The sequence below is a fragment of the Delphinus delphis genome, chromosome 13 (genome assembly GCF_949987515.2).
Source record: "Delphinus delphis chromosome 13, mDelDel1.2, whole genome shotgun sequence".
Classification (NCBI taxonomy): Eukaryota; Metazoa; Chordata; class Mammalia; order Artiodactyla; family Delphinidae; genus Delphinus; species Delphinus delphis.
This window is the reverse complement of record NC_082695.1, coordinates 84,881,802-84,901,679: the sequence shown is the minus strand read 5'-3', so window position 1 is coordinate 84,901,679 and position 19,878 is coordinate 84,881,802. Positions and strand designations below refer to the sequence as shown.

The window sequence follows — 19,878 nt, the reverse complement described above, 5'->3', positions numbered from 1 at the left end:
CCTAAAACGTGGGGAGTCACAAACCCCTCTGAATCTTCTCTCCAGAAGAACGTACACAGCGCATGCGTTCACGGCTGGGGTCTTCATGAACTCCCCCAGTCCCAGGACCCTGGATCCCCCGGGGCCATGCCCCCGGGTCGGGGTCTACTCCCTGTCCTCCCCGCCGGGACCGCAGCACAGATCCACCTCCAGGCGGCTGCCGTTGGCAAGTACCTCCACCATGAAGTAGCTGTTCCCTCGCGTCCCCCACGTGAGCGCGGGCGTCCTCCGGCTGACCCACAGATTGTCTGAAATCACGATGTAGTCTACGCTTGAGAAGAACCCGGCCTTCTCCTTCTGGACAAGTTCCTCCAGGGCAAGAGAACCAGCCTCCTCCATCCCCTCGATGACAAATTTGACGTTCACAGGCAGATCCTGAATTAACAGTGGAGCAAACCACGCTGTCAAAAAAACTGGACACCTTGCCCTTTCACCTTTTAAAATCCAGGATTTGTCTGCATGTAACTTAAACACACTGAATTATTATATACATTCCCAAAAGCTCTGTTTATAACGAAGAAGTTTTAACTCAGGTTGTGACGGAGAATTCAAGGTAATGGCCAGTGAGCCATCAACCTAAGACTGATGACAGAGGATCTGGACAGGGCATCCCTAAAGAAAAGGCTGCGTGCACCATATGGGGTTCCGCTCGGCCCCTGCAGAGAAGCCCGTTCCTCTTTCTCCCCAGAAGGAATTTTTCCAGAAAGGTTACTCAATTACAAATCTCTTTTCTGTCCTCATAATTCTGAGCATGATAAATGAGAACTCTTTGAAAGGTTGTCTAACGTTTAAGCCTCAGGATAATTTTCATTTCAAGTATCTGTTATCTTTCAGCTACGAGTTCAATCTGCCTTTTAACTTATTCAAAGGCTTTGATCTTGCAGCAAAATGGACCTTGAGTTTTTCTCTAATATTAGGACATGGAATAGCGCCTTTAAAATTTTTACAATGTGACTTTCCCCCATTTGGTTTTGGTCTTTTTATATCTGTATAATTTATAACTTCATATCTTTGAGAGCCGTGTGGAGAAGAGGGGCCGATGGCTTTTCCTAGAGCATAAGGCATGTGCAGGGTGGGGGTGAACAGTTATTCTATGCAGACGAGGCAATGCAAACACACTCATTACCTCTAATAAGTGGGATTGCCTGGCCCCAGATTAACAAAGGCAGGATGAGTGGAGGATTATGTATTAGGAAATGTGACCTTCGGTCATTCAGCTGCTTAAGGGCATTTGGGGATAACAAGTTTTTCAATGCATTCCTTGAATACATTTCTATGTGTCTTAGGAAGTTACGCTAAAGTTCTGAAATCTTAATATTTGAAAGCTCCTTATTAACATTTAACTAGAAAACAATTCCCAAGAAGTAGCTGGAAAGCCTAAGAATTTTCTGGCAAAATGTGATTAATAAAATACAAGTCAATAGCTATTAAGTGTTGGAGGAGGACGTGGGGCTGGCAGCCCAGCCTGGGCTTTGGTCTCTGCCCTGTCCCTTGACACCCAGGGACCCGGGACCAGTCATTTCACCTCTCGGCAGCCCACTTCTCTGTTAATACTTGCTCTGCCTCTGGGTAAGACGATCCAGTGAGGTGATGTACATTTAAGTGCTCTGTAAGCAAGACAGAAAGAGGGGATGGAGGGCAGAAGGGAATGAGGAAAAAAGAGACCAGAGCTCATAAAGGGCCTAGTACTCGCAGGCTCCAGGGAACCTTTCCATATTCACTGAATCCACGCAACAAGCCTGGAGACAGATATGCGCATTCCTAGATCGTGGATGAGGGGAGTGAGGCTCAGGGAGATTAACTGACTTTTCTAAGGGCAGAGTGGGGATTGCTTGTTTTGTTTGCGATTATACATTTCAGAGTTGAAATTTAAAAAGCAAAGCAGGGGCTTCCCTGGTGGAGCAGTGGTTGAGAGTCTGCCTGCCGATGCAGGGGACACGGGTTCGTGCCCCGGTCCAGGAAGATCCCACGTGCCGCGGAGCGGCTGGATCCATGAGCCACGGCCGCTGAGCTTGCGCGTCCAGAGCCTGTGCTCCGCAACGGGAGAGGCCACAGCAGTGAGAGGCCCGCGTACCGCAAAAACAAACAAACCAAAAGCAAAGCAGATTTTGACCTTTATATAGGACCTGTCTTATAAATATTGCTTTCCTCTTCTTAAGAAAGAAGGACAGAAAACGAGAGAGAGGGGTGGGATGTGGGGAGGGAGGGAAGGAGGGGAAGAGAGAGAGAGAAAGGAAGGGAGGGAGGGAGGAAGAAAGAAAACAGAGAGAGAGAGAGAGAGAGAAACCAAGGGCTTACTTAGGGGAGTGCCATGAACAAGAGGACAACCTTGCAGTGGTCAGCAGGGCCCAGGCAGAAAAGCGTCCTGATTCACTAAGCCTGTCTTCCTCAGTGAGATGAAGCAGTCAAGTGAGAGCAGTGAAACCCTCTCTTCTGCTTCTCTCTCAGGAGACAACAGACTCATGAGAGAGAAGCCCCTGGAGTCTGATGAAATCACCTCCGAGAAAGAAAAAACGCAACGTCAGGACCTGCTCAATGGACAGGATTTGGGAGAAGCAGCATCAAGGACCTGAACCTCGGGCAGCAGCTGGGCAGCTCCACTTGCCTTGTGGACAAGTGGACACAGTGCCCGGAGGTGGACCCACCCCAGTCCTCAGCAGACAGGCACATCATCCCAGCCCGACCTCGCAGCCCTCTGTCTCGGAAGGAGTGTGCTGCTCCCAGAGCCTCTTTGGGGACGGGGTAGGGATGGTTGGCGGGGGTTTGCCCTGTGACTGCCGACACGTCCCTTTCTGTCCATGAACCCAACAAATGGGCCCCACTTCCTCTTAAATTCCCAGTGTTCCGAAGTGCTTAATTCAATTCAGCCACACAAGTAAGATGAGGGAAAGGTAGCAAGGCTGCACATTTTTAAGGTGACCCCACAAACTCCTTCTGCACCCCCAGGTTACAGAGCCCATACTCTGTGGAGCCCAGACTGGAACAGGCTGGGTCTCATACCTGGGCCTGGTCTCCCTGGCACAGGCTCAAGCTCACCGACTAGCAGGGCCATTTCTGCATGAAAGGGATGGAATCACACCATCAAATCCACCCAGTGTTAGAGGGCCAGTGCCCATATCAACACCCTCACTTTTACAGAACAGAATCTGAAGCCCAGAGAGGTTAAGTCTCCCACCCATGGCCACACAGCTAGATTGGATCCTGTTTGGAGTGCAAGCATGCTCATTACCAGAAGAGAAAAGAGCAGTGCGAGATGAAACCATCCTCGTGAGCACAGCAAACGACAGTTTTAGTTGGTGGTCTGAGAGAGTAGCCCTCCCCTCAAAACTGCACCCCACCATAACCCCTCCTTGGACGGATTGAAACCACTTCCCACAAGAATGGAAAGAACTCAGGGATTCAGACAGAACGTCACACCTCAGAGATTGCTATCCTGCTAATTTGCAAAGCAGCTAATATATTTCTTAAAGTGTATGTCTGTCTCTATTAACAAAACCATACTTTGTGATAAGAAGGACGGGTTGCAGATAAAAAAGATAAGCTGAATAAGTTGAAGATAAAAAAAGACAAGTCCCAGCAGATGGTGATGTAGCCACAGGCTCATCATGTTTTTTGCTGTGTCACATTGTTGCATGTCAACAGCACGGGATCAAGGTATCACCCTGCCCCAGACCAGCTGGGTGGCTTTGAGTACGTTCCCTTCCTTTCCCAAGCCTCTCTCTCTTTATCTGTAAAATGCGTGTGATTGTAACACATTCCTCTGCAGATTGCTGGAAGAGTAAAGGACATCATGCAGCTCAGAGCCAGCTGCCTCCATCACCATCATCGCCATCATCACATCACCATCATCATCGCCATCATCACCATCACCATCACCATTATCACCATCACCATCATCATCACCACCATCACCATCACCATCACCATCTTCACCATCACCATCACCATCATCATCACCGTCATCATCACATCACCATCATCATCGCCATCATCACCATCACCATCACCATCATCACCATCACCATCATCATCACCACCGTCACCATCACCATCACCATCATCACCATCATCACCATCATCATCACCGTCATCACCATCACCATCATCACCATCACCATCATCATCACCGTCATCACCATCACCATCATCACCATCACCATCATCATCGTCATCATCACATCACCATCACCATCACCATCACCATCACCATCACCATCACCATCATCACGATCACCATCACCGTCATCATCACATCACCGTCATCATCGCCATCATTGCCCTTGCTCCCAAGCACAGCCGGCACCTACCTCGTCCAGGGCTCTGAATGTGCTCACAGCGTTGATCCACGCTAAAACAGGGCCTTTGTTGTCTGTCGTTCCTCGGCCGTACAGTTTTCCTTTGAAAATGGGGGAAGAATTTTCAGAAAAGCATGGACACCTCTGCCAAGTTTAGTGAGCCAAAACCAAAGGTAGCTTTACAGGTACTTGTTTTAATGGTGCTTTCTATATTTCTAGGCAGAAGTCTTGCTCTGAAATCACAAAGTATTGTTTCTTATGTACAAATAGTATGCTAGCCAGCAAACGTAAGCTAATTTGAAATATACAGATCCCTTTGGCCTTAATAGTAATTAGCCATCTTATCCAAGTTCATTGAAGAAGACCCGCGGGTGTGTTGCAGAATGTCACATAATACAGCCTCTCACTCAGATTTTACAATTAGCAGGACAATGAAAAAGGGTGTATGTGTCTCTCCATTAACCTTTCTTTTTCTTGTCTTTATAAAACATAATTACATTTGGTGTTTTTAAAAAAGAAAATATGTGACCTACACAACTATTTTCCTTGAAACCCAAGAACTCTCCTAATGGGGACTTGATCTGACCAGAGGCACAAAGGTTCATGGTTTCTTTCACAACTGAAAGAAAATCAGCCTCCTTGGACCAACCAGTGGACCATGAGATCAGCGTTCTCTGCACTCCTAACAATGACAGGTAAGGCCTGGAGCCCGGGGCAGTCACGTCTCGAATTCTTAAGCCCTACGAGCAGTCCTTCACCCACGGAACAGCCCAGCACGAGGTGTCACTGACCGTCCACCTCCGTCAGCGTGTGAGGGTCCGTGACCCACCCATCCTCCCGTCTGGCAGGCTGCACGTCCAAGTGGCCGTAGAAGCACACGGTGGGCTTCTTGGGATCATTCCCCAGTGCGGCCAGGATGATGGGAGGTATCGGGAGGCTCTGACCATCAGGCAGCTGCAGACGGAAAATGGATAACTGTTTTGAAAAAAAAGCCATTTGGTTCTTCCAGAAAATTCAAAGACATGGATGGCGTTAGGAGTCTGTTACTAGCTCCAATCAGGTGGACACAGTCCCGTTAACAGACTATCCAGACTCGTCAGTGCTAAAGCAGGCGACACTGGGAGGGTAGATGGAAGACCCACCCACGCCTGAGGGGCAGTCACAAGCCTTGATTCTGACGAGGGATTGGGTCCTTTGAGAAAGAGGCATTTGAACTTTAGGGAAAGAGCCATCTGGGAGAAATGTGAAGCACGTGAAGGACATGAACAGCACAAGTGGGCGGCCTTCACGCACCCCCTCCACCTTCCCCCCGTCCCCCCCGGTCCCGACAGGACGAGAGGCCGATGCTACAGCCTCCTGTGGGCTGAGGTGGAGATCTTCGCCCTTACTGGGAATCGCGGTGCTGCTTCTGCTGAGCATGAGGGCGAGCAAACCCCCATCCTGCCACCACGAAGGGAAGCCTGGCTGATGCCCAGGGAAGTGGCCGCTTGGAGGCGGGAGGGGATGCCAGCACCTGCTGAAAACCTGCGTCCACCAAGTCCACGTGGGCTCCCAGGTTCCGGAGCCGGTCTGCAGCCAGGTCCGTCATTCTGAGCAGCTCTCGTCGGAGGCGCAGCACGGGCTGGACCGAGTCACTCTCGACCGCCACCCACTCCTTCAGTGTCTGGGAGGAAAGGCGACAGGCGGTCAGCACGCGGGTCATCCGCACCCACTCTTGGGGGCGCACCTTGCCGGGTCCCCAGCGCCCTCATCTGACCTGGAGACCGAGCTGGCAGACGACAGCCGGAGGCGTGACCAGGAGCCCAGAAGCCAGCGACGGCTGGTCAATGCAGGACGGGACGGTTGGTGGAAGGCCGCCTCTGAAGCCTGGCCTGGGCCCCTCAGCGCCACCAGGCTCATACAGAAGGCGCGGGTCCCCGCCCCCCTTGTGGTCTCTAGGAACTGAGAGCAGCCGCCCCGCGAGGGCTCGGCTTCCCACAAACGTCCCTGCAGGTCACTCTGATCCACCCCACGGTGGCCTCAGCTAGGCTGCAGGACCCCCTGTGACCATCCCGTGCATTTCAGCTCTGAGGTCCCCCCGCTGCGCCTGCAGGATCCGGGAGGGGGTGTAACCCCGGGTTTGAACTCAGGGCTGGGCAGGCAGACAACCCGAGTTCCTGGTCCTGGTTCTGCCCACTACAGGTGGGTGGCTTCAAGGACATTTCTGAAGCTCTGGAATTAGCCTCAGCTTCCTCCACTGCAGGAGGGGCGTGAGGCTCCCTCACTGCGGATTATGGTGGAGGTAATGCTGTGAGACAGTAACACACACACACTTTGGTCTCTCTCCCCGGTTCCCGGCCAGCGCTCCTAAGACTTTTACAATTTCCTAAGCGATGAGGTACTAGGAGCATCTCTTGTTCTAACATTTGGTCTTCGACGCCGGGTCCTGACAGAGCTCCTAACGCCCTTGGGATTTCCCGGGTGAAAAGGAGCGTGCTTTCGTTCTAGTGAGGAACTTTGGAGGCTTCTGGGCGTGTGGGCCGGTCACCAGAAAGACCGAGCCGTGATCAGACGCTCAGAACTTCCAGCCCCAGCTCCCCACCTTGGGGGAAGGACGACGGGCTGGAGATGGAGCTAAGAATTGGTGATGCCTACGTGACGAAGCCTCCATAAACATCCCCGAGGCTCGGGGTTCAGAGAACTTCCGGGCTGGGAAGGGATGCCCTGCAACCCACAGGACAGAAGCTCCCGCCCCGGGCAAACGTGTAGAAGCGTGTCCCTGAGTTCTGCAAGCTGTTCTAGCAAACGATGAGCCTGAGGAGGGGTCACCAGACGCCCTGATCTGTAGCCGAGTCAGGCAGAAGTGCGGGCAACCTGGGGGCCCACCACCAGCTACTGGCGTCTGAGGTCGGCATCGGGGTAGGGATGACACTACCTCCAGGAAGACAGTGTCAGAGGTGAGCCACGTCGCAGGACACCGGGGGGGCACACAGAGAACTGGAGACTTGCTTGTTGTGCAGAAAACCCACACTCTGGGGACAGAAGAGGAAACATGTCTTTCTTGGTGAGGACGGAGTGAGAACGTATACACGGGAGACCCAGGCCGAAGCCTCGCCCCGTGGGAGCTCCGTAACCACTGCTGATTCTCAATGTTAGGAACAATCCTTCCCATTCCAGGGTCCGTACTTGAGCCGCTTACACTGGGACAGCCGCAGTGTTTATTAAAAACCATACATGTGATTTTGGACTCTACTTCCTAACTTATTTTAGTTTGATTTCTATCCTGGTTGTAGCACTTCTATTTTTATTGTGAAGAAATGTATTTGATCTGAAGGAATATTGTGTTTTACATTTTTAAACTGGAATTTGTAGGGCGGATGCTGCCAAGTTAGCACTAAACTTAACGGACTGGGAGGATATGAGGGCGCTGCACAGAGCAGCGCTGGGCTGAGAGGCCCACATTGGCGCATGCTCCCACCGCATGCCTTTTCTCTCCCCGCTGTGAATTCCAGCCTGCACTGCGAACCCCAGTCGGGTTTCAACATCCCAACAGGCACTTACATCAAGTTAACACGCCCACACGAGGAAGGATTCCATGAAGGTCAAGCTTAGGCACTGCAGCCTGTACACTGAGCCTTGTACTTTAGTATGAATCATGGGGGATTCACGTCTGTTTGCACAGTAATATTCCAGACATGGGTTGGTTGACCCAATAAATGTACACTGAACACACATCGTGTGCCAGACACAGTGTCGGGGGCTCGGGGTCCAGGGTCCAGGGCGGCCTCAGGGAGTTCCCGGGCGGTGGAGGTGGGCCAGGCGTGCCAGGGGCACAGGAGAGCCAGCAGGAGAGGGACGTGCCAGGTGGTGACAGAACGGGGAGGATGCATTTCACCTAGTTTTGCAGGTGGAGAGGGTCTCTGAAGGGGAGGATGGGCCACCTGATGACGGTCCAGAGTAAAGGTGAGCTCAACAGAGCTTGCTGATCATTGCTAAACAGACATTCCTAGATCAAATGTGCTGGGAATGCCCTTTTTGGAAGGAATGGCCGGAAGGGATCTCTTACCTGAATCTAACCAACATTTATTATTCTAAGTCAATGAGGAGTCACAGGCATTTTAAATGGAGTTGTCAAGCAAAAAAAAAAAAAAAAAATCCACATCTCCCAGCAAATAACCATTCTCCCAGATTCCCAAAGGGCATATCCAAGCATTTTGTGCGTGCCGTGTCTCTCACCTGTACAAATTCATCCTGATGGAGATCGATGTATTGGAAGACCTTCTCTAGCAGCCCGGTGGGCGGGGAGGATGGTGAGAACATGCCTCCGTCCAGCAGCAACAGGAAAGCAAGGAGAGATGATGCCTGTGAGCATGTGACAGGGGGATATTTTAAAATAAGGACCAGGTTTTGGACTTTCCACCTTTCAAATACTTCAAGAAAGTTAATGTTATCCAACACAGCTGATTCCAGTCTTCTGAACTAAAATAACACAAGGTAGTAGAATGGGAAATATATTTTTTGCTATATCTTCACCCAAACCCTTCATTTGCAATGCTAAAGAATTTTAATAAGATAGAAACCAAGTTAACAAGCTTGTATTTAAGCAATGCTGTTGTTCGTTTTTTTTCCTATGACACAATTTTCCTATGGGTTCACTTCCTATAAAGCTAAGTCAGCTCCCTACATCCCAGGTGTTAAGGGCAATATTTATAAGAGAGAAAAACGTGAGATAATTAAAAACAAAACCAAAAAAAACAGCAACAAGGCTTCTTTGTGTGATTAACCACTTTATGAAATACTAGAAAAGTAAGGACTGAATAAAATCCTGTGCAGTGCTGTAGGGTTTCTTTCCATCAGCTCCTGAGGTTAGAATACCTTGAGAAGAAACTTACAAGCCACGCTGTGATAAATAACATCGCAGGACTGGCGATCATGTGGACACTGTTGGCCACAGTCTCTGCCTGGTAGCCCCCGGTCCGTGGCTTTCTCCTCTTTCCCTCCCACCAATCTGGCCTCTCTGCTTCCATCCCTGACGGGTCCCTTCCTTCCTCTGCCCAAGACCCCATTTCCTCCCTCCCCCCGCTCCCTGTGACTCCTTCCTAGTCTCCTCTGGACTCCCACAGCAGGCTCCAGGCTGGGTGCAGAGCAGAAAACTGTGTCCAGAAAAGCGTAGGACTTCCAGGTTGCAGACTAAACTAATTATCTTCTTCCAAACCAACTCTTCCTTCTGGATTGGCTCTGTTCATTTCTGAAATAGACTTTAGTTTTTAGAGACATCTTAGGTTCAGGCTGCTTCTTCCCTTGGCCTCCAGTTGCAGGCACCAACAGAGCCAAGGGAGGACTTGGGTCTAGAATAAAGAACTACTACAACTCAATAAGAAAAGACAAATTAACCCAATTAAAAACGGGCAAAAGATTTGAATAGACATTTCTCCAAGGAAAACATACGTATGGCCAACAAGCACATGAAGAGATGCTCAACATCGTTAGCACCAGGGAAACGCAAATCTAACCGCGACGCGACCACAGTTCACACCGCTCAGGATGGTTAAAATCAAACTGCCAGATGACAGCAAGAGCTGGCGAGGACGGGGAGGGACTGGAACCCTCGTGCACTATTGCTGGGGATGTAAAATGGTGTGGCTGCCTTGGAGACAGCCTGGCAGCTCCTCAGACGATTAAGCGCAGCGTATCTTACAGCCCAGAAATCCCACTCCTAGGTGTGTGCCCAAGAGAAATGAAAACATACATCCACACAACAACTTGTGATTGTATGTTTACAGCAGCATTATTTGTAATAGCCAAAGCTGGAGACAATCCAAATGACCAGTAATGAACGACTGAATGAACAAAATGTGGCACAGACACACAATGGAATATGACTCAGCCATAAAAAGAAATGAAGTATTGACACGTGCTACAGTACGAAAGAACCTGAACACCTTCTGTTAAGTGAAAGAACCAGAAACGAAAGACTACACGTTGGATCAGTCCAATTATGTGAAGTGTCCAGGATAGGTAAATCCTAAGAGACAAAAGTAGATTGGTGGTTGCCTAGGGCTGGGAGGATTGGGGGGAAATGGGGTATGACTGCTGATGAGTTGGGGATTCATTTTCAGTGATGAGAATGTTCTAAAGTTGATTGTGGCAGTTGTGCAATTCTGAACGTACTAAAACCCACTGAATTGCAATGCACACTGTAAGCGGGTGGATTGTAAGGAAAATGAATTGTATTGCAATACAGTTGTTATAAAAATAATAAATGTAAGCATTCAACAATATAAATATATTACTGAGTATGAGAAATGTCTATAAAGGAAGCTAAGGCGGAGGTAAAATCAGGGTCAAAGCGAGCCATGCTCCTCCGTGAGTGGACGAAGCACTTGGTCCAGCAGATGGCGCCAGTGAGCTGTTCAGCATCTGCCCCGTCCTCCTCCGAGGCTCCCAATTCACCTTCTGAGGGCAGCTAAGTCCCGTCGGCAGAGCCTAGAGCCAGGGGCTGCGAGGACCCAGGAGGAAAAGGCCCCTGCAGACCCACAGTGGCAGGACGATGAGGTTCGTGCAAATGGAGGAGGAAATTTTTTGCAGCCGATCCATCTAAATTAATATTTGAACTGTTATTTTTATTTTTCATTCATTCAATTTGCATTAAAAAACTATTTGGGGGCTTCCCTGGTGGCACAGTGGTTAGGAATCTGCCTGCCAATGCAGAGGACATGGGTTCAAGCCCTGGTCCAGGAAGATCCCACATGCTGAGGAGCAACTAAGCCCGTACGCCACAACTACTGAGCCTGCGCTCTAGAGCCCGCGAGCCACAACTACTGAGCCCGTGTGCCGCAACTACTGAAGCCCGCGTGCCTAGCGCCCGTGCTCTGCAACAAGAGAAGCCACCACAATGAGAAGCCCGCACACCACAACGAAGAGTGGCCCCTGCTCACCGCAACTAGAGAAAGCCCGCGTGCAGCAACGAAGACCCAATGCGGCCAAAATAAATATAATTAATTTAAAAAATTACTTGGTGCTCCTCTCCAATGAAATATGAAAGGAAAACTTGAAGAGGAAAAGGAAGCCAAAGGAAAAGGAGAGGAAGGAAAAACCTTGATTGTGAGGACCGAGAGTCCTTCCTGAGGACTGAGTTTCCATCAGGCTTGTTCCTGGAGCTGCGGTCCTGCCCACAGGGCCTGCACCACCGCACCCCTCGCCCCCAGAGCCGTCCCCCGTCCGTCTTCCCTCTCCACTCGCCGTCAGGCCCGCAGAGACCAGCCGTGGGCACTCATCCTGCTCTTAGGATCCCGGGTGGGGCCCCTGGGCATCCTTTGGTCTCCTCCCGGGTCTCTTGTGTTCCTAATCGTTCTGTTTCTTTTCTTGGGTTATAGTCATGTTTGACCTGAACGAATCACCCAACAAAACCCTGGGGACTTAGAAAGGGTATTCCTGGCCTTGGCCTTCGCAGGAAGGAGCAGTCGCTGGAGAAGGCAAGGTGAGGGTGAGGGTCAGGGAGCAGAGACGGAAGCCCATGTCTCAGTGTCCTCCTGGGGGGCCGGTGGCCCAGCCTGGGCTGCAGGGCCTCGCAGAGGAAACTCTTTTGCTCCAGAGGCTCCTGTTAATTCCAGCTGGTTGTTCTCAGACTGGGAACCGAAGTTCCACGTGCCCTTGTGCTGAGTACTTACATTTAAATATAAGGACCTCCTGACTTCTCAAAGTCAGGCCACACCTCTGCGGTGTAACCATCCCCCACCCCGTCCTTCCCCTAATCCAAAGAGCTTCACTTCCTCAAAGCCTCGCCTCCCACTGGACGCAGGCCTCAGTGGTCACTCTGCTCTCTCCCAGCCCCAGCCAACAACTGGAGACAGTTAGGTGAGCCGTGTACCTAGCTGACAGTGGCCTTGAGATCCCATGGGCCGCCTCAACCAATGACACTTCTCTACCTCCTGCCACAAAAACAGCAGGCATCTCAGAAGGAGCCTGGGGTGGTTGTTAGTTTCTGATGTTGAACAGAATAAAGAATAGAAAATGAAAGCGCTCTCACCCCACACAGCCTGGGCCAAGGGTACAGACAATGGCCCATCAGCCAAACCCTTTTCCGCCCGTAAGAAGCTTTAGTGCCAGCGTCAACCTGGATGCCAAGAATTCTGCTTACCAAGTCCTTTAGAGTTCGGCGTGACCTTTACAGAGGTCGCTCTGCCGGTGTCTGCTCTGATGAATTTTATAACACAGGCAAATGCTTTGTTAGCCTCGTTTATCTCAGCACGAGAGGATTAAAAACAAAAATTCCAAACCGAAACACAGGCCTTTCTGGCTTGTGTTCATTCCCTTGCCGGCTCTGAACTGAGCCCAGCGGCTCCTGCTGAGGTTAACCAGTCCTGCAGGCTGGTGAGGGCGTGGCTCTCAGAGGGCAGCCTGGACTCACGCCAGGGCCAAGGAGGCAGTTTCAAGGAGCGGAACGCCCCAGAATGTCCCAAGAACTGCAGCGTGTCCACCATCCTCTCGTGGGGTCTGCCGGGCGAGTCTGACCCCAGAGAGGAGAGGTCAGTGGCCAAGCCTCACTCCCAGACCCAGAGGTGACCCGCACGCCGCACAGGCGACTGGGACGCCAGCACAGGCTCGGCAGGGCCACGGAGGGCAGAGGTCACCAGAAGCGGGCACGGAGGAGGCCCCGGGCGCCAGCCTGGGGCGCACGTGGAGCTGAGAACAGGCTCTGGCCCTCTCGATGGCCGACGGCCCGCTGCGGGCAGGGGACACAGGCTCTGAAACAGGCACAAAGCACCACCACGTGCCGCCAGGAAGGGCCCGAGGTCAGTTCCCACAGCGGCCGGCCCTTTGAGGCCCGGGGCTCTAGAATGCTCCATCCGGGGCGGCAGGCGGCCAGTCCAAAGACCCGGCTCCTGACGCCGGGGGCGGGCATGTTTCTCCACCGCCTGTGGTCTTTGCCAGTGGGGAGCCGGCCGCCTGCACAGGCCGCGGGGACCAGGAAGCTGGCCTGCCAGTGAGCGAGGCCACCTCTTCCCGTCTGGCCAGGGACCTGGGCCTCTCCTGACATCAGCCTGAGGGACCGCCGGGGCTCACTGCCTCTGGAGCCTCTGTCTTCTGGAAACACGGGCAGCACAGAGACAAATAGGTGGAGCAGAGGAGGGACTGAACTCGCCAGAGACCCCTCTGCTGTTTCTCCCGCAGACAGGCAGCCACGCCCACCGAGTCGGGGCAGAGGGTCTGAAACGGTGAGAGCGCTGTCACCACTTAGAGCTGGACGGGGAACTCCTCAGAGGCGAGCCTGTGGCTCTGATCCCGCCCCTGGAACCCAGGGCTCCCGCTCCGAGAGGGGAGGGTGTCCATCCCGAGCGTCAGTGGTGCGGGGCCTGGCCTGGAGCCCAAACCTGGGGTGAACCTGAGATCTTCAGAGCTCCTGGTTGAGGCTAGGCTACACCACAGCCGCCGCCCCCTTTTCCTTCTTCTAAATCTCTTTTGAGGGATTTTTGCATAAGAGTGCTAACAGAATAAATCTAAAATACCTGTAGGAGTGACTGAATGATCTCAGGGCACAAGAGGTGAACTCGGGGCGTTCCAGCGGCAGAATGAGGGAGTAGGGGAACGGGACGGCGGGGCTGAGGTCAGTGGGACCCGAGAGGCAGGGAGACTCAGACTTAGAGCCGCAGGAGGGTGACCAGGGAGGAGCAGAGGCGCCTCAGCGGGGCGGGAGAGGAGGACAGGGTTCTGGCAGGACTGGTCCAAACGGAGCTGTCACCAGAGAACACGTCTGCTTTTTACCTAGATACTCCTTTAAATCTTATCTTCTAAAGCTGAAGTTCACAGCACAAACTTGTTTTGATTTCAAAACATGGGGCTTTATGACCTTCACCACTGGGAAGCAAGGTCCCAGCGATAAAGGGAAGGAAGAATTCCAGGCTTGGCCTCCTCCTGAATCAGTGCCACGGCTACTGTGCAGTTGGGGACAAAAGTTCAACATGTGAAAAGTCAAGAACGAGGGCCATTTCAAGGACAGGGCAGGAACTTTTCAATCCCTGTGTACTACGCTCCTGTAGCTGCCAGAACCAAGTGCCACGGGGCTGGGTGGCTTAGGGCAACAGGAGTTCAAAGGCTCACAGTTCTGGAGTTAGAACTCAAGGTGTCAGCAGGGCCACACCCCCTCTGAAGGCTCCAGGGGAGGGTCCTTCCTGCTCTTCCCTGGGGGGGGGGGGGGGGGGGCGTGGCTGGCAATGCTCCAGTTCCTTGGCTCGTAGCCGCATCCCTGCCACCTGTGCCCGTCTCCTAGGTGTATCCCTGCCTCTTCTAAGAAGGACTAGGCAGTGGCTTTGGGGACCACCCCAGACAGTAGGACCTGATTTTAACTAATTACATCTGCAAAGGTCCTCCTTCCAAGCAAGGTCACATTCTGAGGTTCCACGAGGACATGGATTTGCGGCCACTATCTGACCCAGTACACTCTGTTAGTCTCTTGTCACTAATATTCTCTTATTTGCTTTCTTAATAATTATCATCTGACTCACTTGAACATGAGCCGCATGACAACTGGGACTTGGTCTTCCTATGTCCCTGGTCCCCGAGACCCTAAGCTGTGCCTGTCACAGAACAAGACCAGGTCCAGCCAGTATTTACTGAATAATTACATGCATAGTCCTGAAGGACACCAAGAGTAGTTGATTTTCACTAATGTAACTAGTTCTACTTCAACGCCGTGTAGAAAATGCAGAATCTGTCTAATAAAACTATTCCAGCTGTAAACCTGAATAACGGAAAAAGTGAAGGTCAAATTTGGGCAGACTTTTCCCTCCTGGCAGTCCCCCCAAAACCCCCATGTGGACCTCTGTTCACTGATCTGCCTGCCGGGAGTCCTTTTGGTCCTCTCCAGCCTCCCAGCTCTTCATCAGCAAAGCCATGCCAGCTGCTCCAGGCTCACAGGGAACCCCTCTGCATCCCACGGAGTCCACAGCCTGCACCTCACAATTCACAGCATCCTCGCCAACTGCCGCCCCCCTTCCTCCCTGAGTGATCGCAGCCTTGCTCTTGTCCCTTGACGTCCTCAACTTCACTGTGATGGGTCTGACTGACATATTTACACATTTTGCTCAATCATCACTGTCTGTTTTCAAACTGAACACTCATTTCTGTCTTTTTTTATTCTGTAAAATGCTTAGTAATTCTCTAATATCACTGTTACCTGAAAACTGGGTTCACCTCTTGGTGGGTGTCGAGCCAAAAGACACAACCAAGACAAAGAGTGGGAGAAGGAAGGATTTATCACTTGCAGTGAGTAAGGAGAACATCAGGGATATTTCCCAAAGCAGTGTCCCTCCAAACAGCAAATTGGGAACGTTTTAAGCTAAGGGAATACGCATATTCATGAAGGGGCTTCAGCATAGAATTGGGGCAAAGGTCACCAGAGTCCAAGTTTTAGTTGACTGAGGTCACGAGGGTCAGAAAAGGTCAACATTATCACCCCTGAGGTTCCAGTTGGTCTCGGGGTGGAGGCTTCAGGCTAATCTTTATCACTGAACAGAACTGGGAGTCTTTACAACTGATTTATTATCTTCACTCTTTCTACTTCTCTTGCTGATGACAGTCATTTGTTCCCACCTCCCTTTGTTCCCTTAAGATCATTAATTACAGAGACCTGTTCAAGGGCAAGCGTGGTGGCCAGGCTTAGATCCCAAAATGGCTTCGGCTAAAATGGCTTCTCTTCTGTCAAAAAGCTGCATCTGGTTCTTTTCCTCCAGGGACCCCCTACCCTAGGTGCTCACTTCTCAACCACTTCCTTTATTCTCTTTCCTAGGACTGCTACTACGGCTGGAGTCTGTCAATCTCTCATATGTCCTCCAGCTCTCTTCTCTTTTCTGTCTTTTTTTCCTTTTATCTCTGTGCTCCACTTCCTGGGTGAATTCCTCAGTCCTGCCGTCCGGCTCATTCATTCTCTCTTTGGCTGAGGCCAGCTGGCATTAATGTCCTCTACTGAGTTACTGCAGTGACTAGTTTCCTTTTTCAGGGTTGCTGATTGGCTGTGTTTCCATCTGTTCTTGACTCATATGTGCCCACTAGTTTTATAATTTCTTAGTCTATCATTTATCTCTTGAAGATTTTAAATGTACTTTGTATCCATTCTAAAGCATGTTCTACTGTTTGCATTTCAGTGGCAGTAAATCCACTTCCCAGTTAATTCTGTGGGTTATCTTTCTCATTGTTAGTGTTTGCTCACCTACTACAGAATGTTGTATGTGACAAACAGTTCACCATTGCCTACCTCCTAGTTTTCGCTAGATGTTAATTACTAAGGGTTAAGAATTCTAGTCTTATATGTAAGTGAAACTACTAGAAATAAAAAGGGTAAAGAAAAAATCTCTATATACAAAGTAGGCAAGGATGTAAGATATGATTTTGGTAAAAAAAAAAAAGTATAAGGTATGAAGATGTGTTTTTGTTAAGGGAAAAATTTTGTCCTAGTTTAGAGGTTATTTAATGGTTGTTTCATTTTTTTTAAGGAGAATAAAGGACAAAAAAATAAATAGTTATAAAAAGTTGGAGAAGAGAGAGAAAAAAAGTCTTACGTTGTGTGGTCAAGCTGGCTAAAGTTAAATGAATTTATGATAAGATTTTTGTTTTTTAAAAAAGGATTTTTAGTATCAACAGTGTGCCTATGCAAAACTGGAATTCAACTTTCTTACTCTGTTAAAAGGACAAGGTTTTCTTGGATTATTGCAAAAGATTTTTCTTTACCTGTTGAATAATCTGCCTAGAAAACAAAGATTCTGCACTTATCAAATAATTTCCTGTATTTCATGTTGTTTTAATCAGCTCTTTGATTACTCAAGAAAACTGAGTCTTCTCAATATTAAAAGAACTGAAGTCTTTTTATAACTATGCAAATTTCCGAACATGCCTTTGAAATCTTTTAAGTCACTTTAGTTAGAGATAACTTTAAAAAAAAGAGATAACTAAGTATTGTTTCACGGTGACTTGTGATCACGTTGAATCAAGTGTCTTAAACCTGTTGACATATTTGAGAACCTCTCAAAGTCAAATTTTAAATGAAGTCTTTTTGACCTAGAACCAACTTTGGGATTTTTCCAGAGGGCCCCCATAAAATATCAAAGATTTGTTCTCTCTCCTTATAAAAATAGTGATATGAAACTAATTAGGCTTATTTGATATGTTAAGTTACATGAGCAGCATTGTCAAATAAAAGTGATGTTTAACTTAGGTTATATTTGTATGGATATATGTTACTAATATAAGTATTTCAAAATTGCGTAAAAATTCCTGGAAATTTGTCAGTGTCCTTACTGTCCATATAATCATCGTAATTCCAATTGTTATCTTAAAACGTTGTATGCCTTAGAAATAACCAAATTTCCTTGTCCACTGAGTCATTTTTTTAAATGAACTCTCACCATATCTTTAACCATGGCTATTTAAAGTCTTTTGTCATTCACAAAGAGTTATAGCTTTATTCTGATCATTCTCTGAAAACATTTATAATCAGTTACAGGCAAGAAGCACCATGATGACATCACTTGAATTAATTTTGAGACCATGCCACTGGACTGAGCAAGGATTTCCAGAACTAACGGAAAAGCTGATGGATTCATAAAACTTCTAACCCAAGATTTAGCAAAACAAAAATCATTATATGGGACTGAATGAACTGATGAGAATTACTGCAATTTTTATGACTTTTTGTTTGAAATATTGCTAGTTCTTTAATGTTTTGTTTCCAGGTTTAAGGAAAACTTTTTTTCTCTTAAGCTATCTGTAACTTATAGTAATCTGATAAATTGTATCTCTGTAAACAGAATTGAAACATTTATGTGTTTCTCCCTCATACCTCCAGTACTTATAAACTCTAAGTACTCTGATTTTCATGACACTGTAGTTCATATATATATATATATATATATATATATATATACACACACATACATACATACATATATATGTGCAAATGCGTAAGTTAAATAAGAATCTTTTCTCTGTATAACAGGACTAAATTGAAAACATTGGTTTATTACCAGGGTCTTGGCTGGGATGCCATATTTGAGAATGACAGGCATAGAATCAGATGTGAACAGAAGTTTTAAGGAACTAAAGTTGACTTTACTGAGCCAATAAAGCCTCCTGAAAAGACAGCCTGGTGCCTCTGTTACAGAGTTCCTACTCTTACAGGTGAGTAAGAAAGGTCACTTTCTGGCAGACCCAGGAATCTTTAGGTAAACTGGAGGCCTCAAGAAGAAGGGAATTCACCCAAATCTTGGTTACTGCAGGTGAAGCCTGATGGTGACACTTGGCCTGGCTTCCTGCCCTCGAGAAGCTTTTACAAGTCTAATCGGAGATTCCTTTTGAAAGTTCCAGTAAAGCGGACTTCAGAGCTGATATGATCAAACACTACTCTTGCAGCACTTCTGCAAATAATCAAGCCAAGTGTAATGACACTAGACTCTTTACCAATTAGTCTTGCTGTGATTATATTTGATAGGAATGGAGGTGACTGTTGAGAGAACATTATGTTACAATAAAAAAACTACAGTACATCCATTATCGGATCTAAGCCCTATTCGCTCGTTGAGGTTTTGTTATCTACTCGTAAGCTGGACCCTGAACTCTGCTAGTTTCCTCCAATATCTGGCTACAACTCTTTAACGTTTCCAATTTTCTCCTACCCTGCTAACTTGGAGTCACTAAGAACTAAAGTTGCCCTTTTCCTGAAGCCCTACAAACTGGAGCTGATACAAACTACAGAGAAATCACCACGATGAGTCACATATGGACAACTTGCTTGACTGCTGCTGGGTGGGCCCCTCGGAAAGCTCACCAGAACGCCCAACACCATCCCAGAGTCATTCAAACTACAAACCAGGACACTTGTCAGAACTGCCCTCACTCCACCATCTAAAGATGCTTTGAGCCCAACAGCCAGAGCTTTTCTTAACTGACTGCCCTCTGGACTCACAAACAGAATTTGTAGTTTGTTTTAATCGTTAACCTTTATTTTTGTTTCCTTAGAAATGCTTCGTATTAAATAGCTCATTGCTTGCACCATAGAGAGCCCTAAATGAGATACAGGTAGATCACTGGTTGCTTAGGGATGGGGCAGGAATAGGAGAACAGGAAAGTAATTGCTAAGGAGTATTGGACTTCTTTTTGAGGTGATGAAAACATCCTAAAATAAACTGTGGTGATGGTCACATATATCTGTGAATATACTAAAAATTATTGAATTACATGCTTTAAAAATGCAGATTCCTAGACTTCCACCTCAAAACTATTCACACTAATGTTTTGGGGGGGCAGCAGGAGGCAGAGCAGAGTTCAGAGTTCAGTGAGGAAGGGCAGCGAACTGTATCTGGGTGTGTAGAGTTCTCCACATCACCCTCTAAGCGGTACTTGGACTTTTGCATTCAGCAGCTGGAAGTTGTGCTCTGTGGTTTTGATAAGAATATTGCTTTTCGTGGGAAGAAAAGATGAGTATGGAGAAGTGTGCTGTTGAACGTCTAGGTCACCCCACCTGCCTGGGCCTTGTGTCAGCACCCCGGACCCCAGCATTCACTGAGGGGAACTG

The 19,878-nt window shown here is 48.7% G+C and overlaps 1 protein-coding gene across 2 annotated transcripts in view; it reads right to left on the bottom strand.

Annotated features, from left to right (window-relative positions):
- Positions 1-19,878, bottom strand: part of CNDP1 (carnosine dipeptidase 1) — a 31,816-nt gene that overhangs the window by 11,660 nt on the left and 278 nt on the right. The window contains exons 1-6 of one of the 2 annotated variants that reach the window (XM_060029229.1): positions 12,454-12,759; positions 8,550-8,675; positions 5,848-5,997; positions 5,126-5,288; positions 4,347-4,435; positions 214-414 (exon numbers count right to left, since the gene is read on the bottom strand). In XM_060029229.1, the coding sequence (XP_059885212.1) occupies positions 214-414; positions 4,347-4,435; positions 5,126-5,288; positions 5,848-5,997; positions 8,550-8,633 (687 nt within the window). In that variant the 5' untranslated portion in view covers positions 8,634-8,675; positions 12,454-12,759. Of the gene's footprint in view, positions 1-213; positions 415-4,346; positions 4,436-5,125; positions 5,289-5,847; positions 5,998-8,549; positions 8,676-12,453; positions 12,760-19,878 lie in introns of those variants that run through there. The other variant, XM_060029228.1, reaches the window with a different exon arrangement.